The 23,438-nt window shown below is 37.7% G+C and overlaps 1 protein-coding gene across 3 annotated transcripts in view; it reads left to right on the top strand.

Annotated features, from left to right (window-relative positions):
- Positions 1-1,547: 1,547 nt before the first annotated feature.
- The window catches only part of VPS8 (VPS8 subunit of CORVET complex), a 216,251-nt gene continuing 194,360 nt past the window's right edge, over positions 1,548-23,438 (top strand). For all 3 annotated transcript variants that reach the window (XM_076003376.1, XM_076003373.1, XM_076003368.1), the window contains exons 1-4: positions 1,548-1,638; positions 15,492-15,746; positions 16,562-16,630; positions 22,627-22,757. In XM_076003376.1, coding sequence (XP_075859491.1) covers positions 15,594-15,746; positions 16,562-16,630; positions 22,627-22,757 — 353 coding nt within the window. In that variant the 5' untranslated portion in view covers positions 1,548-1,638; positions 15,492-15,593. The remainder of the gene's footprint in view (positions 1,639-15,491; positions 15,747-16,561; positions 16,631-22,626; positions 22,758-23,438) is intronic.

Genomic DNA, 23,438 nt, shown 5'->3' with positions numbered 1-23,438 from the left:
TCCCCTAAAAATATGATAATCAGAACCAAAGGCAGATTTCAGGACTTCTAAAGCACAGCCAGAATCATGCCACTCCTCTGCTCACCACTCTTGGGAGGCTCTTACCAGAGGAGCAGAACCCCTGGCTTAGCATTCAATGTCCTCTTGGATCTGGCCTCAGCCCTGCCAGCCTCGTATCCCATCCTACCTCTAACATGCTCTATGCCAGTGCCTTTGTACTATGGGATACTCTGCATCACTGAGTACTGAAACCAACTTAGTAGCCAGCATTTCTTTTTTAAAGGAGTAGAATAGAATAGAAAATACCAAGTTGCACTGAGCATATGAAGAGCAATTACTGTTTCAGGATATATCTATACACGCATGCACACACATACACATATACTGTGTGTGTATGTATATAACAGGTCATGGCTGAAATGTATTTCTTACTGTGGGAGATGATTACAGAAGTCTAAAAGCCACTGCCCATACCATGGCCACACCAGTCCTCAAACTCGCTTTGTCCTACCTTTGATCCCACTGTTCCCTGCTCCCCACCTACTGAAACCCTTCAAGGTCTTGACAAGATACCACCTCCTCCCTGAAGTGTTCCACCATTTCCCCTCATCTGTGATGCTAAAACTGTGGTTCAATGCCTTTCTTTATATCATTCAAAACAGCCAGCCATGTTGTGATGTCTGTACATGGAGTTTTTAGACAAAGAGCAACTGGAGGCAGGGCTGTGTCTGACCCACCTCTAGGTCCTCCAAAGGCTCAGCAGTGTAGTGAAACTGGTTAATGCTCAATAAATGTCTGCCAAACGGAATATTTTCTGTATCTCTTTCCAAGAGCACCTTCTGGGGTTCTTCCTCCTATTTCCCTGGCCACAGGCCCCAGCAGACCTAAGATCTGTGTCCTGGGACCAATGTTATCTACAGTGATGACTCTAAGAACCAGTCTGTTCTGAAAGCTTTCATCTTTATTCAGGAACAATAAGAGAAATAAACATATGTTTTTATTCATTTTAAAGCTGTCTCCTTTATTTGGGAGTGTGTCTCTCCTATATTTTTGATGTTAAGATGTGTTTTGGAGACAGCAATATTGATGATATATATTAGAAGATAATAGTTGGTTTTTAGTATGTGTTTGCTTATTGTCTTATTTGACAAAATAAAAAACTGGCAATTCTGTGTTCATCGCTAAAAAAAAAAAAGTTGGAAAAAAATACTTTACTGGTTTCAAAGTCGAAAAGCCAGGAAATAAACTGCTCTTTCTGGGCTGGCTGCACAAAGATTTACTTTCTTAAAGGCCAAATGAACTGAATTCATCTCACAGAATTCATAGGGCTGTAGGAGACTTTCTCCTGTCACCTCGAGGACTGCTATTTATTAGTCTACACTCCTCTGACATTTCCACTCTCCAGGTCCTGAAGATGTTAATCACCCACTTAAGGTAGTCCAAGGGTGTGATGAGCTACCTCTGGCCCTTTAAATAGGGGCGTGGTGTAGAGGCGCGGACCGCCCAGGAGGGAAAGAGGTGAGAGGAGGAAAGCGGAAGCGTGGCCACTAGTGGTGGCTACTGCGCGTGCGTGAGGCTAGAGCAGGGGCGGGGTCACGTGGGCCTGGGGGGCCTGGGCCGGAATGGCTGCAAGCTCAGGTAACCAATCTCCCGAGAGCGGGCCAGTGGGGAGGGGACAGGACTCAGGGGCTGAACTAAGTGAGGGTGGGAGGGGAGCGCGCGCCAGTCCCTAAGCCTCGGCTCCTTCCCCCCGCGCGACAGCGGCGCGATCTCTACGAGCTGACAGAGCAGCCCCTGACGGGCTAACTGGACCCGGGCCACCGGCCGGGCGGGGTTGACTTTTGGGTGGAGGGGCGTGTCTCGCATTTGGCCCGGAACTGGGTCAGGCAGTTTCCACTTGTTGGTTTCAAATGAGTGTGAGGCTGTGGGACAGGTGCGCTCGCTCCTCTGATTGAGACTAGGAGGCGGGTCACACCCCACTCCCCCACTCCCGGGCGGAACAGGTGTGCAGCCCGCCTTTCGGGCCTGGGGAACAGGTGTAGAATCCTCCGAGGACTGATGTGAGTGTGCCCGAGTCTGAGGCTTAGATGGGGTGTCCACCTCTTAGGATTGGTGCGCACACTTCAAGGCTGGTTCCAGTTTGTCTTCGCCTGCAAGGTGTGCCCCAGAGTGAGGACAGCAGGGTGAAAAGTGCGTCTCAAAAGTTCAAGGCCTATCCTGTGCTCTGGCTAGTTCTCCAAGCGTGGCATCTGGGGAGGGAAGGAAACAGCGGCCCAGAGTGTTTGCATGTACAAAATGAGTGTGCTTCAAAGGGTAGGGTGGGATGAGGTAGGCTCAGTGAGAGGTTCCATGGCTGTGGGTTATCAGGGACAGCTGGGAGCCTGCTTTAACTAGGTAGGCCCCCTTCATCCCCTCCACTCCCTAGATTATTATTAGAATGGACAGGAAGTCTTGTGTCTTCTGCCCTCCCATCCTTAACACACTCTCCCCCCACTAAAAAAAAAAAAAGAAAGAAAGAAAAAAAAAAACCCAAACAAGCATGGATGTTAGCTTGTGGTGCCAACCCTACTCCAGATGTTTGTCTACTTATCTACTCCAGAGATAATTACGTGTTACTTTTTGTGTATGTCTGTGAGAGTGTGTATGTGTGTGTGTGTTAAGTATATCTAATATAAATGAGGTTGGAAGGTCTACATATGTTTAAGACATGGGTTTGCTTATGGTTAAATTTAAGCGGGGAGTAGGTATTGAATCCTCTGGTAGTAGCTGGCCTGTTCCATACAATAAAAATAAGTGGAAAAAACTTTGGTTATGGTCAAAGAGGCATAGTTATATGTGAGAGAATTCCTCCCAGAGCTCTAATAGAATAATATGTTGATTTTTCTTTATATATTTCCTTTGTATTTGGATCATCAGCAGCAGATGAATGTTTTCCAGAATATTGAGGCATCTTGGTGATTCTTAGCTGAATCCTACTATTCTATAGACATTTCAACCATTGTGACACCAAATGCCAGTTATGTATGTGAGGCCTTTTAAACTTAAGAAAGCATGTGTAACTTTCTGTCTGTTAATAGTTTTATTAGAGTTTAAATACCATCTTGACCCACAGCTTCAGGTATCATCTGTATATATTTGTAAGATCAAACTGTTCTAAACTGAATCTTGAATTAATGTTTGAATTATCTTCATTCAGTGCATTCTTTGTTTTAGCCAGAGACTACAGAGTTTTCTTGGATTTTTTAGGTTTACTCTGGTAGCAGTTACACTTTTTTAGTCAAGATTCTCTTTGTCAGAAGTGACAAATTCAGTTCCAGTGATCTTAAGCAAAGAGATTTATGGGCTCACAAAGCTGGGAAGGGCTGGGGTATCACTAAATCCAGGGATTCAAATGATGTTCTATGTATCTCTCCCCTTCTCCAAAGGACCCCTCGGTTCCCTATCTCTGCTTCTATAATTGCAAGCCCCATTCTGTCCTATTACAGTCCTGTGTTGCTTAGAGGATACATTCTGAGAAAGTTAGGCATTTTTTTTGTTTGAACATCATAGAATGTGTTTACATCTAGATTGTATGGCCTACTACATACCTAGGCTGTATGGGATAGCCTATGGCTCCTAGTTTCCACACCTGTTCAGCATGTTACTGTACTGAATACTGTAGGCAATTATAACACAATGGTAAGTATTTGTGTATCTAAACATAGAAAAGGTACAGTAAAAATATAGTTTAAAAGATAAGAAATGTTACACCTTTATAGGGCACTTATCATGGATGGAGCTTGCAGGACTGGAAGTTGCTCTGGGTGAGTCAGTGAATGAGGGGTGAGTGAATATGAAGGCTGAGGACATTACTGTACACCTAGGCTACACTAAATTTGTAAAATATTTTTTCTTTCAATGGTAAATTAACCTTAACTTACTGTCACTTTTTTACTTTATAAACTTTTAAAGTTTTTAAAACTTTTTGACTCTGTTGCAATAACACTTACTTTAAAATAGTCATTGTACAGCTTTACAAAAATATTTTCTTTGTGCCCTTATTCTGTTAGCTTTTTTCTATTTAAAAATTTTAAATTTTATTATGTTTTAGGTTTTTTTTGGTAAAACTAAGACACACACATACTAGCGTAGGCCTACATAGGATCAGGATTATCAATATCACTGTCTTCCACCTCCACATCTTGTCCCACTGGAAGGTCTTCAGGGGCAATAACAGGCAGGGAGCTGTCATCTCCTATGATAACAATACCTTCTGGAATACCTCCTGAAAGACCTGCCTGAGGCTGTTTTTCTTATTTTTTTAAATTAATAGGAGGAGTACACTCTAACAATAAAAAATATAGTATAGAAAATACATAATCCAGTAACATAGTTGTTTATTATCATTATCTAGTTTTATGTATTATACATAATTATATGTGTTATATTTTTATTCTACTGGCAGTGAAGTAGGTTTGTTTATACCAGCATCACCACAAACATGTGAGTAATACTCCGTGCTATGACATTATGACAGCTATGTTACTGATAGGAATTTTTTAGCTCCATTATACGTAATCTTATGGAACCACCATTGTATATGTGGTCTGTGGTTGACTGAAACATTGTTATGTGGTGTGTGACTGTACATAAATGCATGAAAGATATGGCTTTAGACAATTCCTATGTTATATCATTCAAGCTTAAGTGCCCAGAGTAAAGAGAAAACTCCTACCTCTAGTACTGACAATTCCAGTAAAGGACCCTTATTGAGTAGATTGGACACAAGAATATCATGTGCCTACTTTTCTGGCTAGGCAGTTAGGGTACTAGATTGCCAGTGCCACTAAAATCACATGGTTGGAGTGGAGGAAGAGCAGATTTTCAAAGGAAAGATGGTGAAGGTGCTGGGATGTTTAAACCTTTGTTTCTCCTTCTGCAGTAAGAAGCTTCAAGCTTCCTCTTGCTCTTTCAAGAAAAAGAATAAATCTCTTGTGACTCTACATCTTCCTCATCACCCAACCAAGAGAAATTGAGATGACAGTTTCATTAGTTGGAAATTAATAAAGAAGGCCATCATTTTAGCCTATAATTGAGTAGAATCCTATCTTTTGTGCATTTAACTTACCATAATTCACCCCTACACAGGGCCTACACAAGGTCCATGTGCTTTTTAGGAGGAGTTCTTTGAGGCTGGGGTGAGTTTTTGAATAGAGATTCTCATAATAGTAGGAACTTAATAGAAGCTGCAAAGAAGTGTTGATTTTTCTCTTTCATTTCGCTTATCACCTCATGCACATATTGATATAAAACTGATAATATTAGGATTTACACATAATATAGGTATTTTTTTACTTAGTTCCCCTTATTATTTTTTGTATATTGTGATAGGGGATTTAGTTCTAGAATGGGAGCTCCATGAGGGTTGGGTCTGACAATTTATAGTAGTAACTTAGCATCATGTGCAAGAAGGGTTTAGGCATTGTTCCTTCTTCCCACTTTTCTTTTTTACATTTGTTGTTCTATATGTACTTTCTAAGTTTTAAATGATCACTTATCTCATTTAGATATTTACCAAGAGAAACAGAGAGGTTTGGACTTTTTCATCGTGGCAGCTCCAAGCACCGTAGGTTATAGTTACATAAATATGGCCATTCTTGGAAAGAAACTGTAGGGTCCAATAAGCAGCCCATTGCAATACTGTTGCATCTAACACAGCCTCTGTTTCTGAAGTCCATGAGTAAGGTGAAAATTGAGTACCCTCAAAGTACCCTTGAAAAGTACCTTGAAAATTGGGTATACGCAGAGTAACCTGTGAAGGAATATATCAGAGACTGACATATGATCTCTCAGGAAGTCCAACAGTCAGTTTTTGCTCCATGTTGGAACAGCATGCTGTTTGTTATTTTGAGCACCGATGAAGTGGATTGCTGCATATGAGGCATGCAAGAAGTGAGACATGCAAGACTGAAAGAAGAGCAACTGTCCATCTCCTATTCCATGCTCACTGTGAAGCATGTAGTTATTGAGTGGATTGGTGTGCAGAGTCTCTGGAACTATGTGAATCATTACTTTTATTTTTTTCTTTCCCTTTGCTGGAAATAGTTGAATTCTTGTAAATGGATGTATGATACATTTCCACTGTTTCATCTTGGCGTGAAGGCTGAATTAATGTAAAAGAGTATAAAATACCTGAGATTGTGGAGTTTGTGTCATGTTACACATGAGCTAAATGACCATTACAATCAGTCTTAGAGATTTTAAAAAATGTAAAGAGTGGAACTTGAACAGGTGGGAGGCTTTTTGAAGTACAGTGACTAACCGTATTTTCTACTGAATGACCAGAACTGCTATTTGAGCCAGTGATGCGGTCTTGTTTGCTGCTTACAAAGGGAGGGAGAAATGGGTGGCTGGCTGGCTGGCTGGACTGATTAGCTACTGTGTAATTAGGCACTGGTAATACAGTGGCGAGCAAGGCAGATCTGGCCTTTGACCTCGTGAAACCTGCATTCCAGTTGGAGGCAAGTAATGGTGTTTCAGACAATGAGAAATAATTACAATGTGATATGGTAATGAATGAGGAGAATGAGGTTATGAGTGCATGTGAGCAGGGAACTAACCTAGTAGAGAAGGACAGAAAAGGCTTTTTTTGAGGAAGCAAAGTTTTAGCTAATACTTGATAAATGTGACCTGCAGTGGTTGACAAGCCTGATTACATGGAAGTTGAACTCAATTGTAACTTGGCTTAATGTGGCACAGCTTCCTATATGCTGTGAGTCAAATAAGTATCTTCTGAAGCTTAGCAATTACAGGTAATAAAACTGATGCATTTAATTTGCAACACAGGTGTTATACCTGTCTTCCAATTCTTGTTACTCAGTAGATATTTATTGAATGTCTACATAGCTATGCAAGTCAATGGGCCAAGTGATGTGGAGTGTACACAGAAGCATGGCCCCATTTTTATTGTATAGTTGAGAAAAGACATAGTTATTTGTAAGTTAACTAATGATAACTTAAGTAATCAAAAAGAGGAAAATGTGAAGCTACTGTTTTAAAGAAGACATGTGTTCTGAGTTCAGAGGATGGTTAGGGAAGAAGGAAAAAGAGGTCATAGGCAGATCCAATTTGAAAAGTGCCTGGAAGGAAGGAATGAAATAAGGAATTTAGATAAATGTAGAGGAAAAGAAAAGGAAAGGTGAATCAGCTTGAGCAGATGTGGAAGCTATTCTTGCAAGACTCTGAGTGCACTTGAGTCTAGTTGTGGAGGAAGAAGGGTAAGCTCTTGTCATAGGCTTAGAGTTTGGAATTTTATTCTGTAGGTATTAAGGAACTATTAAAAATGAGTCCGTTTGTCAGAGAAAGATAATAGAAAACTAATAGAAGTCAATCCTCTATTTTTTTCTTCACAAAACCACAAGATGACAAAATAAAACAAAGAAATAGAAGAGAAATATGTGGCTTGAGGACAGAAATAATCTTATAACATTGTTTCCAAATTATGATTTTGTGATATTTTCTGTCATAATATAGTAAATTAATACAAACTTGATTTCACTATAATATGAAAAGTACCTCATATGACACTTTTAGGAAGAAAAGAATGCCAGAGAATTAAACAGGATCCTGGAACTTGAAAACAGTTGGGAATAAACATTTTCCAAGGTAAAAAAATGGGGTAATTTCCTGAGTGATGTAGGTTGCTAAAAAACGAAGAAGAAGTAAAAAGAGGGTAAGAGTTCTACATTAACCTGGCCTGATATAGGTCACATTCTAGAGTTCTTATTCAGTTGGCCAGTGTCATAATGGGGTCATTGCTGTTTATATGGTACATATCTTTTTATGGTCCTTGAAACTATCATTACTTGGCTGGGGATAACCTTAGTAAGAGGGAATACCTTTGAGAATTATCAAGATGTCAGAACTATCAAGTCTGAACTATTAAAATATTAGTTTATCAGCACTCAGAAGAGGACAGCATACTAGGTAATCATGATTCCATGATATACATTCCCTATCAGGTTACTCTGATTTCATTCTAGGAGAGACTAATAAATAGTTGATGTAATCTGTTTAGTTACCTGCAAGTACTGTCTGACGGCATCCCCTTAAGAACTATAAAAACACTAGATCACATGATGGTTCGGTGAAGAACTAGTTGTAGAATTGCATCTGAGGAAGTTATGAGTAGTTCATTATCAACCTTTGTACTGGGCTGGCACTTAAGTGATATCTGAAGCAGTATCCACATCAAGTGTGTAATATTAAGCATCATATTAAGCATTTCATCATTGGTCTATATATTGGAATGAAGAGCTTGCTTAACAAATATGTGGGCAATACTAACTGAGGGGAGGGGTTCGTATTTCAGAATGTTGGAGATGTGGCCAAAAACAAATTAATTGAAATTTGTTGGTACAATTGATCCTTGAACAACTCAGGTGTCAGGTTGCTGACACACTGAGCAAAATCCAAGTATAACTTCGATTTTTTTTGACTCCTCTAAAACTTAATAGCCTACTATTGACTGGAAGCCTTAACAATAACATAAACAGTCATTTAACACATATTTTGTATATTTACTACATACTGTATTCTTATAAGGAAGCTAGAGAAAAGAAAATGTTAAGAAAATCATACAGAAGAGAAAGCATGTTTACTATTCATTAAGTGGAAGTGGATCATCATAAAGATCTTCATCCTTATCGTATTAATGTTGAGTAGGCTAAGGAGGAGGAGGAAGGGGAAGGGTTGGTCTTGCTGTCTCAGGGCTGGCAGAGGCCTAAGAAAATTTGCATGTAGGAGAACTCATGCAGTTCAAACCCATGTTGTTTAGGGGTTAACTGTACCTTCATTTCCTGTTGCCATAACAAATCACAAATTGAGTGGCTTACAATAATGCAGATTTCTTATTTTATAGTTCTGTAGGTCACAAGTCTGACACCAGTCTTGCTAAAATCAAGATGTGGAGATAGGGCTTTCGTCTTTCTGGAGGCTCTCTCTGACACTGCTTCTGTGTCATATCTCTTCTCTGACACTCCCTTCTGCCTCTGTCTTCCATTTTTAAGGACTCTTGTGATTACATTGGGCCCACCTGGATAATCCAAAATAATCTTCCATCTCAGGGTCCTAATTTAATCACACTTGCAAAGTCCTTTTTGCTATATAAAGTAACATATTCACTCATAGGTTCCAGGGGTTAGGACTGGCACTGTCAGACTCCATTATTCTGCCTACCACAGGCAGGGTCATGGCTCAATTAATTTCTGAAAAATTCACTGAAACTGCTCTAGTGAACTTTCATTTAAAAAAAATCTGAGCATGATGACCTTTTGATTTAGCAGGTCTATTTGGGTTGGAAAAATTTGCTGACACAAAGAAAGGAATAACTGCTGATAAGTGACAAAAGAGGAACTAAGGAAGGGGACATGGTTAGCTTTACTGATGAAGCGTAGACTAATATTGATCATAAAAGAAAAAAACACAGGGACGGGGGCAAGGGCAATATACGTAACCTTAACATTTGTACCCCCATAATATGCTGAAATAAAAAAAATGAAAGAAAAAAGAAAACAACACGATTTTATAATGACTTATGATAATGAGTTCTCATTATTATAATTAAAGGTTTTTATTATGTGTCTCTGATGCTTTGGTGAGGGCTGTAATCGTCTTGGATAAAACCCTTACCATTTAGCTCATGAAGAAATTGCTATGTTACCAGATGATATCTATGTTTAACACTGGCTAGACCTTTGCAAAAATACTAAATTTTTTTTTTGAGTCTTTAACTTTAGAAAAATTTGAAAATCTTGAGATTTTAAATATAACTATTTCTTGAAAATTGTTATGTTTCTAGGCATTCTTCTAATTGCTTTATAGTCATATCATTTATTCCTCAACGTAGCCCTGCAAAATAGGTAGTTGCATTCCTAAGAGTAAGGACTCTAAATTTTAAGTTCTGAAAGAAAGAGGGTGGGAGAAAGTATTGGCTTATGTAGCCAAACTGCCAGAAAGCTATGGGCAGAGCTAACATCATGGAAGACTAAAATTTAGGGGGGCTTGCATAATATCAGGACTCTCTTTCTTCCTCCCCTTTACTTTTTTTAGATTGATTTCATTCTTTCTAGAGAATCTATACCTAGAATGTAAGTTCTGTAAGTAGAGGCAGGGCTGAGTGACACATGACACATAGTAGATGTTTAGTTGATGTATGTTAAATGAATGACTTCTTTCTGCAGAAGAGGGCAGGGTGGGGAGTGTGGGAGCTGCTCAGCCTTATTATTCATTGTTTACAGAATAGTGGAAATGACTCTTCTCCATCAGATCCATTTTAACAGATCCCAGTAAAGGACCCTGTTGTATCACGTAGTCCATTTTACTGGGGGAGTTTTGATTGGCAGCCTCTATAAGAAGCCCATGGTTTGAAGGAAGCCTTCCCAGAACAAGAGGTACTATTCTGAGCAAACAACACAACTGTCCACAATATCCCATTTTCAGATGTAGAAAAAGAGGGGTTCAAAAAAGATAAACAATTGACTAAGGTCATAGATAGAAACTGGTAAAGTCCAGATTCAAACCCTGATTTTATGTTATTTATTTATTTTTTGCTTTAACAAATTTTATTTAAAAAATTTTGTGGATACATAATACTTGTATGTATTTATGGGGTACATGTGATATTTTGGGTTTTTTAATTTTTTAAAAAATTGTGATAGGTTTGGGAGTACAAATTGAATCTCATTACGTGTATATATTGTATACATATATTATATATAGATTGTATAGTGGTGGAGTCCAGTGTACCCATCAGCTGAATAGTGTCCATTGTATCCCATAGGTAATTTTTCATCCCTCACCCCTTCCCACCGTTTCCCTTTTAGAGTCTCCAGTGTTCATTATAGTACTCTGTGTGCCCTTGCATAGCCATAGTTGAGTTCCCACTTAGAAGTGAGAATATGAGGCATTTGTTTTTCTGTTCCTGAGTTACTTCACTTAGGATATTGGCCTCCAGTTCCATCCAAGTTGCTGCAAAAGACATCATTTCATTCTTTCTTATCATTGAGTAGTATTCCATTGTATATATAACATATTTTCTTAATTCACTCATCAGTTGATGGGCACATAGGTTGATTCTATATCTTTGCAATTATAAATTGTGCTGTGATAAATGTGCAAGTACAGGTATCTTTTTGATATAATGATTTCTTTTCCTTTGGGTAGATAGAGGTCCAATAGTGGGATTGCAGGATCAAATGGTAGATCTACTTTTAGTTCTTTGATAACTCTCCATACTGATCTTCATAGAGATTGTACTAATTCATATTCTCACTGAGATTGTATAAGTGTTCTCTTTTCACCTCATCTGTGCTAACATCTATTGTTTTTTGACTTTTTATTAACATTATTATTATTATTTTGAGACAGAGTCTCACTCTGTTGCTTGGGCTAGAGTGCCATGGCATTAGTCTAGCTCACAGCAACCTCAAACTCCTGGGCTCAAGTGATCCTCCTGCCTCAGCCTCCTGTGTAGCTGGGACTATAGGCATGTGCCACTGTGCCCAGCTACTTTTGTATATATATATTTTTAGTTTTCCAGCTAATTTCTTTCTATTTTTTAGTAGAGATGGGGTCTCGCTCTTGCTCAGGCTAGTCTCGAACTCCTGAGCTCCAACAATCCACCCACCTCCGCATCCCAGAATGCTAGGATTATAGGCATGAGCCACTGCGCCTGGCCCTAACCTGATTTTAATAGACTCTGTGGCTTATGTTCTTTCCACTTTGCCACTACATCACTATCATGGCCTGTTTACAGGATGGAGGATGAACACAGAACACAAAACACAAACGCGCAGAACACAAAGAAAAACGCGGACACACGTAAAAATGGTTGACTCGAGTAATCATACACCGGGTCAGTTTTATTTTCATACTATAAAGATTAAAGTTAGTTCCTTGTACACAACCGTCCAGGTGTGGCAGTGATAGCCATAAATTCTGGAATGCGTAGCCTTAGGGAAGCAGATATCCCCTGACTCAGAATTTCAAGGTGGTTGCTCTAGCCACTAGGCATAGATAAAGGACCGAGATTAGCAAGGATGGGCAAGGTGATCCACAGGGGACATTTCTCATCCCCAGCTTCTCTTAGGGTGACCCTCTAAGATCTTCGGCTGAACCTTGGTGGCTGTGCCTGGCTTAGGTCACCCCTCCCTTGAGGGGTCTTACCTGTCATTGACTAACCAGCCATCTTATGGGGTGTATGCAGCAATCACAGGAACAATGTGTTTATTATGTGGCCTCCAGACCCCCAATGCTGTGGGGTGGGGTAGCTCTTGCTTACTTACAACTCCGGTCCTTTGTTATGCCTCTAGGTAACAACCTTGTTTATCACAAGGACCTTGTCCAGAACAGATTACTTTCAAACACTCTGGGCAGAACAGGTACATTACTCACTAACTTTAATTCTTAAACTGGGAAAATATATGTCAGTCCCCTACACATCACACTGGTAAAAGTAGCTCAGTGAAATGAAGGTTGGACATGGTGTAGGGTAGCTTGGCATCATGATGTTCTTTCTTCAGGAAATGCTTGATCACTCGACAGTTCTTCATTGTGATACTGGTATTCACAGATGCTGAATTTTATCTCCTATCTGGAGTTATTAACAAGCCTGTTAATAACTCCAGATAGGAGAGAAAATGAGCCAGAAAAAAGTTGTTTTCTTTTCTTAGTTATTTTGGAAAGACATATATGAAACATGAAATATTTTAGATTATTAAATCATTTAAATAAAAGGTTTTTTTTGCTGGATGGTTTTTTTCACTATTTTTGAAAAAAAATATAAGAATAAAAGTTAATAAATATCCTCAGGAACCACTGAATGTGAATCAGATTATGCATGTTTATAAATATTTCCTGAATAATTACAACCATTTTTGCTTAGTGATACAAATAAGAGTGAAAGGCTTTATTATTATAAAAAGTAATTTGTCATGAGCCAATTCAGTCTTTGAAGAAAAGCATATAAATGTTAGTATTGCTACTACTACATTTAGCTCATTGCAAAAGGAGCATTTATTACCTGATATTAGAAAGATACTTTGAAATGTTGCCAGATACCAAGTGCCCTCAGTTATATCTTCTACAGATGTGTTTGATAGGGTATATTTTGTATGACAGAACCTTAGAGTCTATTTTCTGTAGCATGTGAAAGAAATTAGTCTGTATTTGGTAATGTACCAAATAATATACTAGGTAGAAAAGTTGGTTTCAGCTCTTGAAAAGTATTTTCAAGAATCCACATGTTTTACACAAAGTAACTGTTCATTTCTTTTCTATTTCTTTTCATTTTTTTCTGAGACAAGGTCTCCTTCTGTCACACAGGCTGGAGTGCAGTGATGTCATCATAGCTCACTGCAGCCTTAAACTCCTAGGCTCAGGTGATCCTTCTGCCTCAACTTTGGGAGTAGCTGGGAATACAGGCACTCACAGTCATGCTGGAAATTTTTTTGTAGAGATGGGGTCTCCCTGTTTTGCCCAGTCTGGTTGCAAACTCCTGGCCACAAGTGATCCTCCTACTTCAGCCTCCCAAAGCACTGGGATTGCAGGCATGAGCCACCACACCTGGCCTGTCATTCATTCCTTTCAATATGATAAAAATGAAATATTGATGGAAGTGAAATTAATTATAGGTACTAAAAAATGAGCCTCATTAGATAAAATTGTCAGTGGGTTTTGGGCATGTTATTTTAAAACAACCTCAGTTTGCTTTAATAAAAACATTACATATTTTAAGCCATGTGTAGTAGTGCATGCTTATAGGTCCAGCTTCTTGGGAGGTTGAAGCAGAGGATTACTTGAACCCAGGAGTTTGGGTCCAGCTTGGGCATCATGGTGAGACATTTTCTGTTAAAAAAATAAATAGATACACACACACACACACACACACACACACACACACACACACACACACACACACACACGTTATATGTATGTATGTTTTAATGGCCAAATAGTTGCCAGCCTTTTTTCTGCGTTCCTTTCACTAAGTAATAATATTAAGAAAAGTTCACTATGGGCCTGGCGTGGTGGCTCACGCCTGTAATCCTAGCACTCTGGGAGGCTGAGACGGGTGGATCACTGGAGCTCAGGAGTTTGAGACCAGCCTGAGCAAAAGTGAGATCCCATCTCTACTAAAAAAATGAAAATAAATTAGCTGGACAACTAAAAAAAATATATATATAAAAAATTAGCCAGGCATGGTGGCACATGCCTATAGCCCCAGCTACTCAAGAGGCTAAGGCAGAAGGATCGCTTGACCCCAGGAGTTTGAGGTTGCTGTGAGCTAGGCTGAAGCCACTGCACCCTCCCCAGGCAACAGAGCCAGACTCTGTCTTAAAAAAGAAAAAAAAGAAAAGTTCACTTTGGGGGCAAGAGTTGTTGGTGATATTGGTGTTTATAGCCCCCGAGGGCAGTAGGTATTTTAAAAAGCTTCTCCCTGAGAGTTCTGCTAGTTGTTTGCTACTGTGGAGAACACCTAGTTTATAAAACAAAATGGCCTTCATTTTTATCATTGTTATTAGGACATTGTTTGTGTTTCATATTTTTGCTTTATTCTAAATAGGCAAAACTAAGTGGACTTTTTAAGGTTTAGTCACTTGTAGCCTAATGGAAGTGAAATAGAATCTAAAAACATTTAAAAGCAAATTCAATTATTAAACTTATAATAATTTCTGAAATATATTTTTAGTTTTCTAGAAATTACAATTTTGCAAATAAACCAAATTATCTGTTTTTTTTTGTATAACAGTGTTCTATCATTTAGAGCTGTGAAATAACAAAAATTATATTATTTTTAGTTTTCTTTTGTGTTTCATTTTTCTCTGAAAATGTCCATGTTTCTCTAGGACTAGCCTGCTTTTAGAAATCTCTGGTAAGCTGTGAAGTTATTTTATCTTGGGGTTATTGTCATCTCCTGTAATATATCTGAATTCTTAGATTTGCTGTGTTGTGTTGTGTTAAATGACTATGTGTCCGTCATCGGTGATTATACTGCGCTCCCAGGGACATCTGTGGCCCTGTGTGAATGCCAACAACAAAGCTGGTCTATGCGCTTATCTCCAGGGAGAACTGGAGGGCTACCCTGAGGTTTGGGAAGGTAAGAAAGGGATTAATTACAGCTTTTGGCACCAGTTTACCCTTATGTTGTTAGGTACATAAATCTAGTTGGTACTGGGTCTAGAGGCTGAGCCTACTAAGGCTTGCTGTCACCAGTTTCATGACTTTGAGTGATGGATCGCTTCCTAGATACCTTGAATTTTTAGGTATTCCTTCTTTGTGCTTCCATAGTAACCTGCCCTCCGTATCATACCCTGTACCCCAGTATTAATTTTTCTTTGCCTGTAATCAGGTGACTGAATGAAGTCCGACCAAGTAAATCTTTGGAATGTCCAATTGACAAGGAGGAAATCTAAATGATAATTTTTTCTTTCTTTTTTTTTTTTTTTTTAAAGAGATTATAATTCAAGTCTTTGTGATCTAAGGCAAAATCAGAACAAAAACCAAATAAAGAGACGCTTGATTGGATTGACTGAATACAGTTATTAAAAATAAATATGGAAAATGAACCAGACCATGAAAATGTGGAACAGAGCCTCTGTGCCAAGACTACGGAAGAAGAACTGAATAAGTCTTTCAATCTAGAAGCTTCACTTTCAAAATTCTCTTACATAGATCTAGACAAGGAACTGGAGTTCAAAAATGATCTGGTAAAAATTTAAACTTTTGTCAAGTGAAGATGTTTAACCAAAGTGTTAGTTAGAGTATGCTTTATGACCCAAAGACTCTAATAAGGCTATCATTTTTGCATGGGCTATTAGGAGTTTGTATACAGTTTTATGAGGTAATATCACTCTTCATTTGTATAGTCTATTACAGTTTATGAAACATTTTAATTCATGTTGTCATTTGAGCTTCACAGCTTTCACTCTGATAGTCCATTTTATAGATGAAGACACTGGCATGCAGCTATATTAAATGACTTCTTAAGGTCATAGAGCTAGTGGTATGTTTAGAATTCTTATCTTGCACAACAATTTTTTTTCCTTGTTGATTTAATATTATATTAATGGGTTTCTGTGACTATGAGAATATTTAATGACAAGTTACTTCACCTAATAATCTCTCACCATGATTTATGACATAACTAAGAAATGTGATGTCAGACTTTTGCTTAATGCTTTTGACTTATATCTAAATTTGGAATACTAGGGGTTGTTATAATATATGCTGTTTTGTCATGTTTAAAAAAACATATGCAAAAGTCCTTCAACAGAAGCTTTCTGGATAGGGCTGTCAGGATGGTGCAGTCAGACTCTCAAGGTGTCCTTGGTAGTCACCAAAAGGAAACTATTCTGTAATCTTTTAACCTGACCCTTCGTTTCATGGATTTTTAAGTTGACTGTATGATGTTTGGTGGTAAGTTTGTCTTTTAATTGATGATGGTTCTAATCAATTAAAACACCCACACAATTATTAGGGAAAAGGATCATTATGAGAGCATTAATTTATTTTCTTTATTTAGATTGATGACAAGGAGTTTGATATTCCTCAAGTTGATACTCCTCCAACACTGGAAAGCATACTAAATGAGGTAAGCAAATTTAATGATCATTGTCATTTTGTAGCATTGATTTTAATATTTTGGGGGGCTGGTTGTAGTGTGTGTATCTAGATGTGCACTACCCAGTATGGTAGCCACTATTGGGTCACATGTATCAATTTAAAATTTCAGTTAATTACAATTAAAGAAAAATTCAATCCCTCAGTTGTACAAGGCCCATTTCAAGTACTAATTAGCCACATGTGGCTACTGGCTGCTGTGGTGGACAGCATAGGCACAGAATATTCCCATCATTGCAGAAAGTTCTATTAGATTACGCTGGTCTAGATTGTGAGCTTCTCAAGGGCAGGAACCATGTTTTGTTCATCTTTAGTCTCTGTGCCCAGCACAATGCCTAATACTTGGTAGACTTAAATATATTTTATTAAGTGAATTGAAATACTAAATTTGTCACTTTTGAGGTTTGTATTACGTGTTGATAATGGTTAGTTCACTCTACCAGTGATATTCCAATAGCTCATCCTCTGACACTAGAGAGCATCTTGCAACCTTCAACACTCTTTTACGTGAAGAAAACCAAACTTTTATAGTTCATCTTATGAATATCATCTCTATTAAAAAGTTTTTTACTGTTTTGAATTGGCAGATCAAAGGCTTTATAAAGGAACTTTGTGTATCTTTTTTGATGTACCTTGCATGTGCTGACAATTCTTCACCTCAGTCTTCTCGGTCTTTTAAAAACTTGCTTATGACTTTCCTTGGAGGATTTAGCTTCAAATTTGAGACTCTTTAAATGTATAAATCTATTTCAGATCGCTAGTTATATTTTTTAACAGATAAAGTTGCAAACGTTCCTCAACAGAAATGCCTACTTTGTAGGGCACACCCCGAGTGAGTTGGGCCTTTGTCTTTGTGACTTCTTTGCCTGTACTTTTAGGGTTATAGGCAATACATTATAGGATGCAGACAACCTTCTCAGTGAATTGTATCTTTTATTTTTCTTGTATGGCTTTGATTTCTATTTTTTATATCAGTTTGATGTTGCTATTGCTTTGAATGTATTTTACCTTCGAATGTGTTTTAACTTAAAAAATGTTCTGTATATTCTATGTTAACACTTAAGCACTTTTCGTTTTGATAAAAAAGGCTTTGGTCCACAAAAGAATATCCTATTACAGTGAAATGTCCTGTATTTATTACTTTCTAATATAGAGGAAATCTTTCATTTAGAGGTAAAGAAATTAATTTTAGTCAATCTTTTAAAAATGGTCTCAATCACATCCTCATTTCAATTATCTTACTAAGTATGAAATAAAAATAATCTTAGAGGACTGTGTATAAAGCCCTATCTGTATATTAATATCTTTATATTATATTGGCAAAGAAAATAATGCTCATATGAATGAGCTGTAGTTCACAATGAAGGAAAACTGTCCTTGTAGAACTTTCTTATTTATGAACAATAATAAGTAGTCATTAGTAGTTTACTGAGAAGATAATATTGTTATCTTCTTCAGTAGTAATTTGAGTGCCTAGTGTATTTGGGTCATGGCATTAGATGTTGGAGTTATAAAGTGCTTAAGAAGAAAATGGTACTGGGAATTGGCCAGGCTTTACACCTCCAGGAAGTTAGGCAAGTAGTAAGTGAAAGGAAAAATAAGTTACAGATCATTATGAAGACTTTAAGAGGGGTGTGAGAAGTATTAAATAAAATGATTTTTTTTTTTAGTGAAAAGGGGAGAAGTAGAAAGTGTAAATAAACCCTTGCTCCAGGATACGTAGATGCATATATTCTATAATGTTTGTTAATATCAACCTAAAGAGAGGCTGGGGAAAAAGTGGACATCCAAGATATTTTAAAAAATGGAAATTAAGAGGGTACTGAGATGACCTAGATCTCGAATTTAGGGCTTGAAATAATGTTACTAGGCCTTGTCATCCTTTGAAAATATGCTACCTCTGAAGTTTTTAATTTTGAAATTCCATTCTCTAATGATAACCTTTTTCTCCTCATTTCCTTACTTCCATTAAACTTGTTCTTTGACTTCATCAAGACCAGTGTCTTGATTCTTCCTAGTCTTCTGTCCCTGAGATGGTCAGAGACTACTGGTTTTATCTCAATCCTACTATTGGACTGTGCAGCCAGAAATGTCTTTTGAACTTTTTGTTGAAGTATAACATACAATCAGAAATGCACATGAATCTTAAGTGTACAGCATGGTGAATGTTCACTAACTATACACTCTGTATAACCAGAATCTAGATAAAGAAGCAAAATATTACTAATAACCCAGTAGCTCCTCTTGTGCCCCTTCAGTACCCAGCTCCAGGGTAATTACTATTATAACTTCTATCAGCATGGATTAGTTTGCTGGCTTTGAACTTTATATAAAGAGAATTATACAGTATGTAGTCTTGTGTATCTGACTGATTTCCCTCAACATTATATATTTAGATTTATTTATACTTTTGTATAATTAATTGCTATATACCATTCTTAATGAATATATCATTATTTATTCATTCTACTGTTGATAGGCATTTGTGCAGTTTTCAGTTTCTGGCTACCATGAATAGTGCTGCTGTGAATCTTTTCTTAATTGTGTGTTTTGGGATATACATATCCACACATCCACATACACACACACAATTCTATTGGCATATACCCAGGAATAGAGTTGGTAGGTCACCACATGTAGTTATATTCAACTTTAGTATATAATGTCACAGTTTTTCAAAGTGGTTGTATTGATAAATACTTCTAGCAGCAATATATAAGATTTCTGATTACTAAATCTTTGTCAACTTTTTAATTTTTCTGTCTTCACTTTGAACTTTTGTTCTCATAGATGTGTAGTGATATCACATCATGGTTTTAATTTGCATTTCCCTGAGGACTTATGAAATTGGGCAGTTTAACACATGTTTTGGCCATTTGGATATCTCTTTTGTGATTTGCCTTTTCATGCCTTTAGCCTGCTTAATTCTGCTGATTTTTTAAAAAAGTAATTTATAAAAGTTCTTTATATATGCTGTTATACGCCCTTTATTAGATATAAGTATTGCAAATATTTTCTTTCATTCTGTAGGTTACCATTTCACTCTATTAATAGCTTCTTTTGATGAGTTGTTCTTAATTTAGTTCAGCTTATTAAATTTTTCTATTATGGTTAGTTTATTGTGTGTCCTGCTTAAGAAAATTTTGCCAATTCCGAGGTCATGATGATATTATCCTGTTTTGTTCTAAAATCTTCATCATTCTACCTTTACATTTAAATGTGTACTTCATCTGTAATTTTGTGTGTATGTGTGTGTGATATTATGATGTATAAGCCAGCACCATTTACTGAAAAAAGTGTTCTTGTTTGTGGTGTCACCTTTCTTACAAATCAGATGATTGTATATGTGTGGGTCTGAGTCCATTGGTCTGTCTATACTTGCCCCAATATCAAATTCTAATTACTGAATCTTTATAATAAGCCTTGATATCTGGTAGTTTAAAAGCTTGCCACTTTGATCTTTTGTATTTCCATGTAAGTTTTAGAATTAGTTTATCAGTTCTCTCTCTCTCTCTCTCTCTCTCTCTCTCTCACACACACACACACACACACACACACACACACACACACACACACACCACTGCCCCACCCCCAGCAGAAATGTGATAGGACTGTATAGATTTTATACACCAGTTTGGGGAAAATTGGAATCTCTTCTGTGTAGTAGTAGTTTTAAATTCAGTCTTGGCATCCTCAATTCTTTTCTTGCCTTCACTTTTTCTTTTACTTATCCTATAAGCCTGGCTTACCTCATCTGATCTGTTTTCTTTAATTATGTCCCCAGACTACTTGAGAAAATCAAATAACATTTTGATTGACTCTTGCTTAAGACCTTGATGCTGCAGTTTTTATTTCTGCATTCTTTCCTTTCCTGTTTCCTACAACAATTGTTCTAAAATTTTATTGTTCTGAAGTAACATAATGTCTCCTTGCCAGTCCTACCCTGTTCTTAGAAGACGTATTTGTGGAGGTATCTGAAAAGCAGTTGTAAATTTGGGCCTAAAACTCAAGAGAAATGTTGATGCTAAAGACACAGATTTTGGAGTCTTTAGCATAACTTGGTACTAAAAGTCATAGATAGGGGCTGGGTGTGGTGGGTCATGCCTATAATTTTAGCACTCTGGGAGCCCATGCGTGGTGTGAGGATCGCTCAAGGTCAGGAGTTTGAAACCAGCCTGAGCAAGAGCAAGACCTTGTCTCTACTAAAAATAGAAAGAAATTAATTGGCCAACTAAAAATATATAGAAAAAATTAGCCAGGCATGGTGGCGCATGCCTGTAGTCCCAGCTACTCAGGAGACTGAGGCAGGAGGATTGCATGAGCCCAGGAGTTTGAGGTTGCTGTGAGCTAGGCTGACGCCATGGCACTCTAGCCCAGGCAATAGAGTGAGACTCTGTTTCAAAAAAACAAAAGTTATATATAGAGATGAGCTTGCTCAAGTAGGAAGTGTGTGAAGTAGGAAGAGAAGATAGCCAAGAATATAATCCTGGGGGACAATAGCATTTAAAGATTGGGCTGAGGAGAAGCTACAACACATGACTTATAAGAGGACACGTAAATTAGAGGAGAACCAGGAAAGAGAGATGTACTGAAAACCAAGGGAAGAGAAAGTTTCAGGAAGTAGGGAATTTCCAACAGGGTTAAATGATGCATAGGGGACAAGAGCATGCTAACGGGAAATAGGCCAGTGGATTTGGCTAGTAACTTCAGAAGGTTTGTAGTCAGTCAGTAGCTTGTAATGAGTGGAAAAAGTGGGGATAGTGAGTATAGATTACTCTCTCCAGGGCTTTGATGGGAAATGGTAAGGCAGAAGGTAGTCCAACTGAAAGAGAAGGTAGGATCAGAACATTCTTTAATGTCTGTCACTCAGAATCACCGTGTGCAAAGCCAAGTTCCTCATCCTGCCTTATCTGCTATTTATCTGCCTTTTTCATTTCAATTAGTAGTATCACCTTTGCCTGATTTTTCCAGCTGGAAACCTTGGAATCTTCTTTGACTTCTCCCTTACCTGCCCCCTACACTGGGCCAAACACAGCAAACATTTAAATGGTAACCAGGGACTTTTGATCTCAGTAGTGTCTTTTTTGCCATTTCCTCTCTTGACTTCTACAACATTCCTAGGGGGATACCTTCTCTTTCCTTGATATTGCAATAGCTCTCTTACTGCTACTTAAGTCTCATCTTCTACCCTCATCCATTCTTCATACAGCCCCATTTATCTTTCTAAAACATGGTTCCCATCATGTCTCTCCCTTTCTTGCCTTCTTTGTATAGCATACTAATTCATTAAATAAGTGAGCACTGATTATGTGGCCAGCATTATACTAGGCACCAGGTGTACAGTGGTGGACAATATAGACATGGGCCATGCTTCCACATAGCTTAATGGATGGAGTATAAGTCTTTTTACAATTTGGATACTGGCTTATCTTTCTGACATTATCTCCAACTTCTACTCATATTCTCTAGCCATTTTGGGCTAATTTCTTTTCTATGGGCAAAATCCATATTATGAAATTGTTGTATCTGCACATGTTATTTCTTACCTAGAATGCCTTTCTTCTGTCTGCTTGTTATATTTTTCATAGTAGACTATTTATTGTCAGGTGCTATTTGTTTTCTTCTCATTGGCCATTGGCTGTTAACTATGAAAGCACCTGTACGGGTTTGAATTTTAAGAAATATTCTGTAGCTAACAATAATCTGCGTAAATGCTCCTGCTTCTTTCTGCTACAAGAAAGAAATTTTTGCATTGAACTCTTTGTAGAGAGAGGGATCTATCTTGAGTTGAAATTTAATTCTGATAATTATGTACTATGCCTATCTGGTCAATAAGAATGTATAGAATGGAGGTGAAAAGCAGAAATAAGCACATGAGTACTTTGGAGAAACCCATTAATGCTTACCTGACTTATTTCATTGAGTATTTGGAATTTTGAGTTATTGATCTATCTTTCTCCAATTTAGACTGATGATGAAGATGAGTCTTTTGTTCTTGAGGATCCTACATTGTTAAACATTGATACTATTGATTCTCACTCATATGATACTTCATCTGTGGCAAGCTCAGACAGTGGTGACAGGACCAACTTAAAAAGGTATGTATTCATGTCAGTCACACTTGCATATGGTTGAGATATTTAACCATTTCAAATGTAAATACATTTTTGTAGTACAGTGTGGTGTGTTGAAGCCCTGCATGGGAGTAGAAGGCCCACTTGTATGGAAATAATATGCTTATTATATCCTAAAGATTTTGGCACTCTTGGGGAAGTAGATAAAAAGAAAAGGTGGGTACCATGACCACTGTCTTCCGAAGCCCCAGTAGGAAGCCATAATAATAGCCAGGGAGTCCCAGAAACAGTAGAACCTTTGGAGGGAGCACAAATCAAACCTGGCAGTGTTTGTGGAGGGAACATGGAGGTTGGTTCACTACCCTTCTGTTCCCTGCATGTCCCCCTCTCCTCATGTCAGCTCCAGCGTTCCTTCATTCTCTTGGAATGAAGCTCCAAGCAGAATCACAAGGATGATTAAAGATTTGGGAAAAGGACTTCTAACCCTAAATAACTTCAATTTGGGCTGCATTTTACCTTCCAAATTTTTGGAGGGAACATAAAAAGGAAAGAGAAGTGGAAGAATCATAATATAAATATTTTAGTGAATTCATGTGTAACTTTAATATTAATAAAGTTATCTGTGTATTTTTTCTCTCTTTTTAAAATTTTGCCTGTATCAAGTGCTGTCTTTAGGTTCTTGTCTCTTGCGAGATAGGGGACATT

This window comes from Microcebus murinus, chromosome 1 (genome assembly GCF_040939455.1).
Source record: "Microcebus murinus isolate Inina chromosome 1, M.murinus_Inina_mat1.0, whole genome shotgun sequence".
In the NCBI taxonomy this organism is placed as follows: domain Eukaryota; kingdom Metazoa; phylum Chordata; class Mammalia; order Primates; family Cheirogaleidae; genus Microcebus; species Microcebus murinus.
This window is presented reverse-complemented; position numbering and strand designations above follow the sequence as displayed.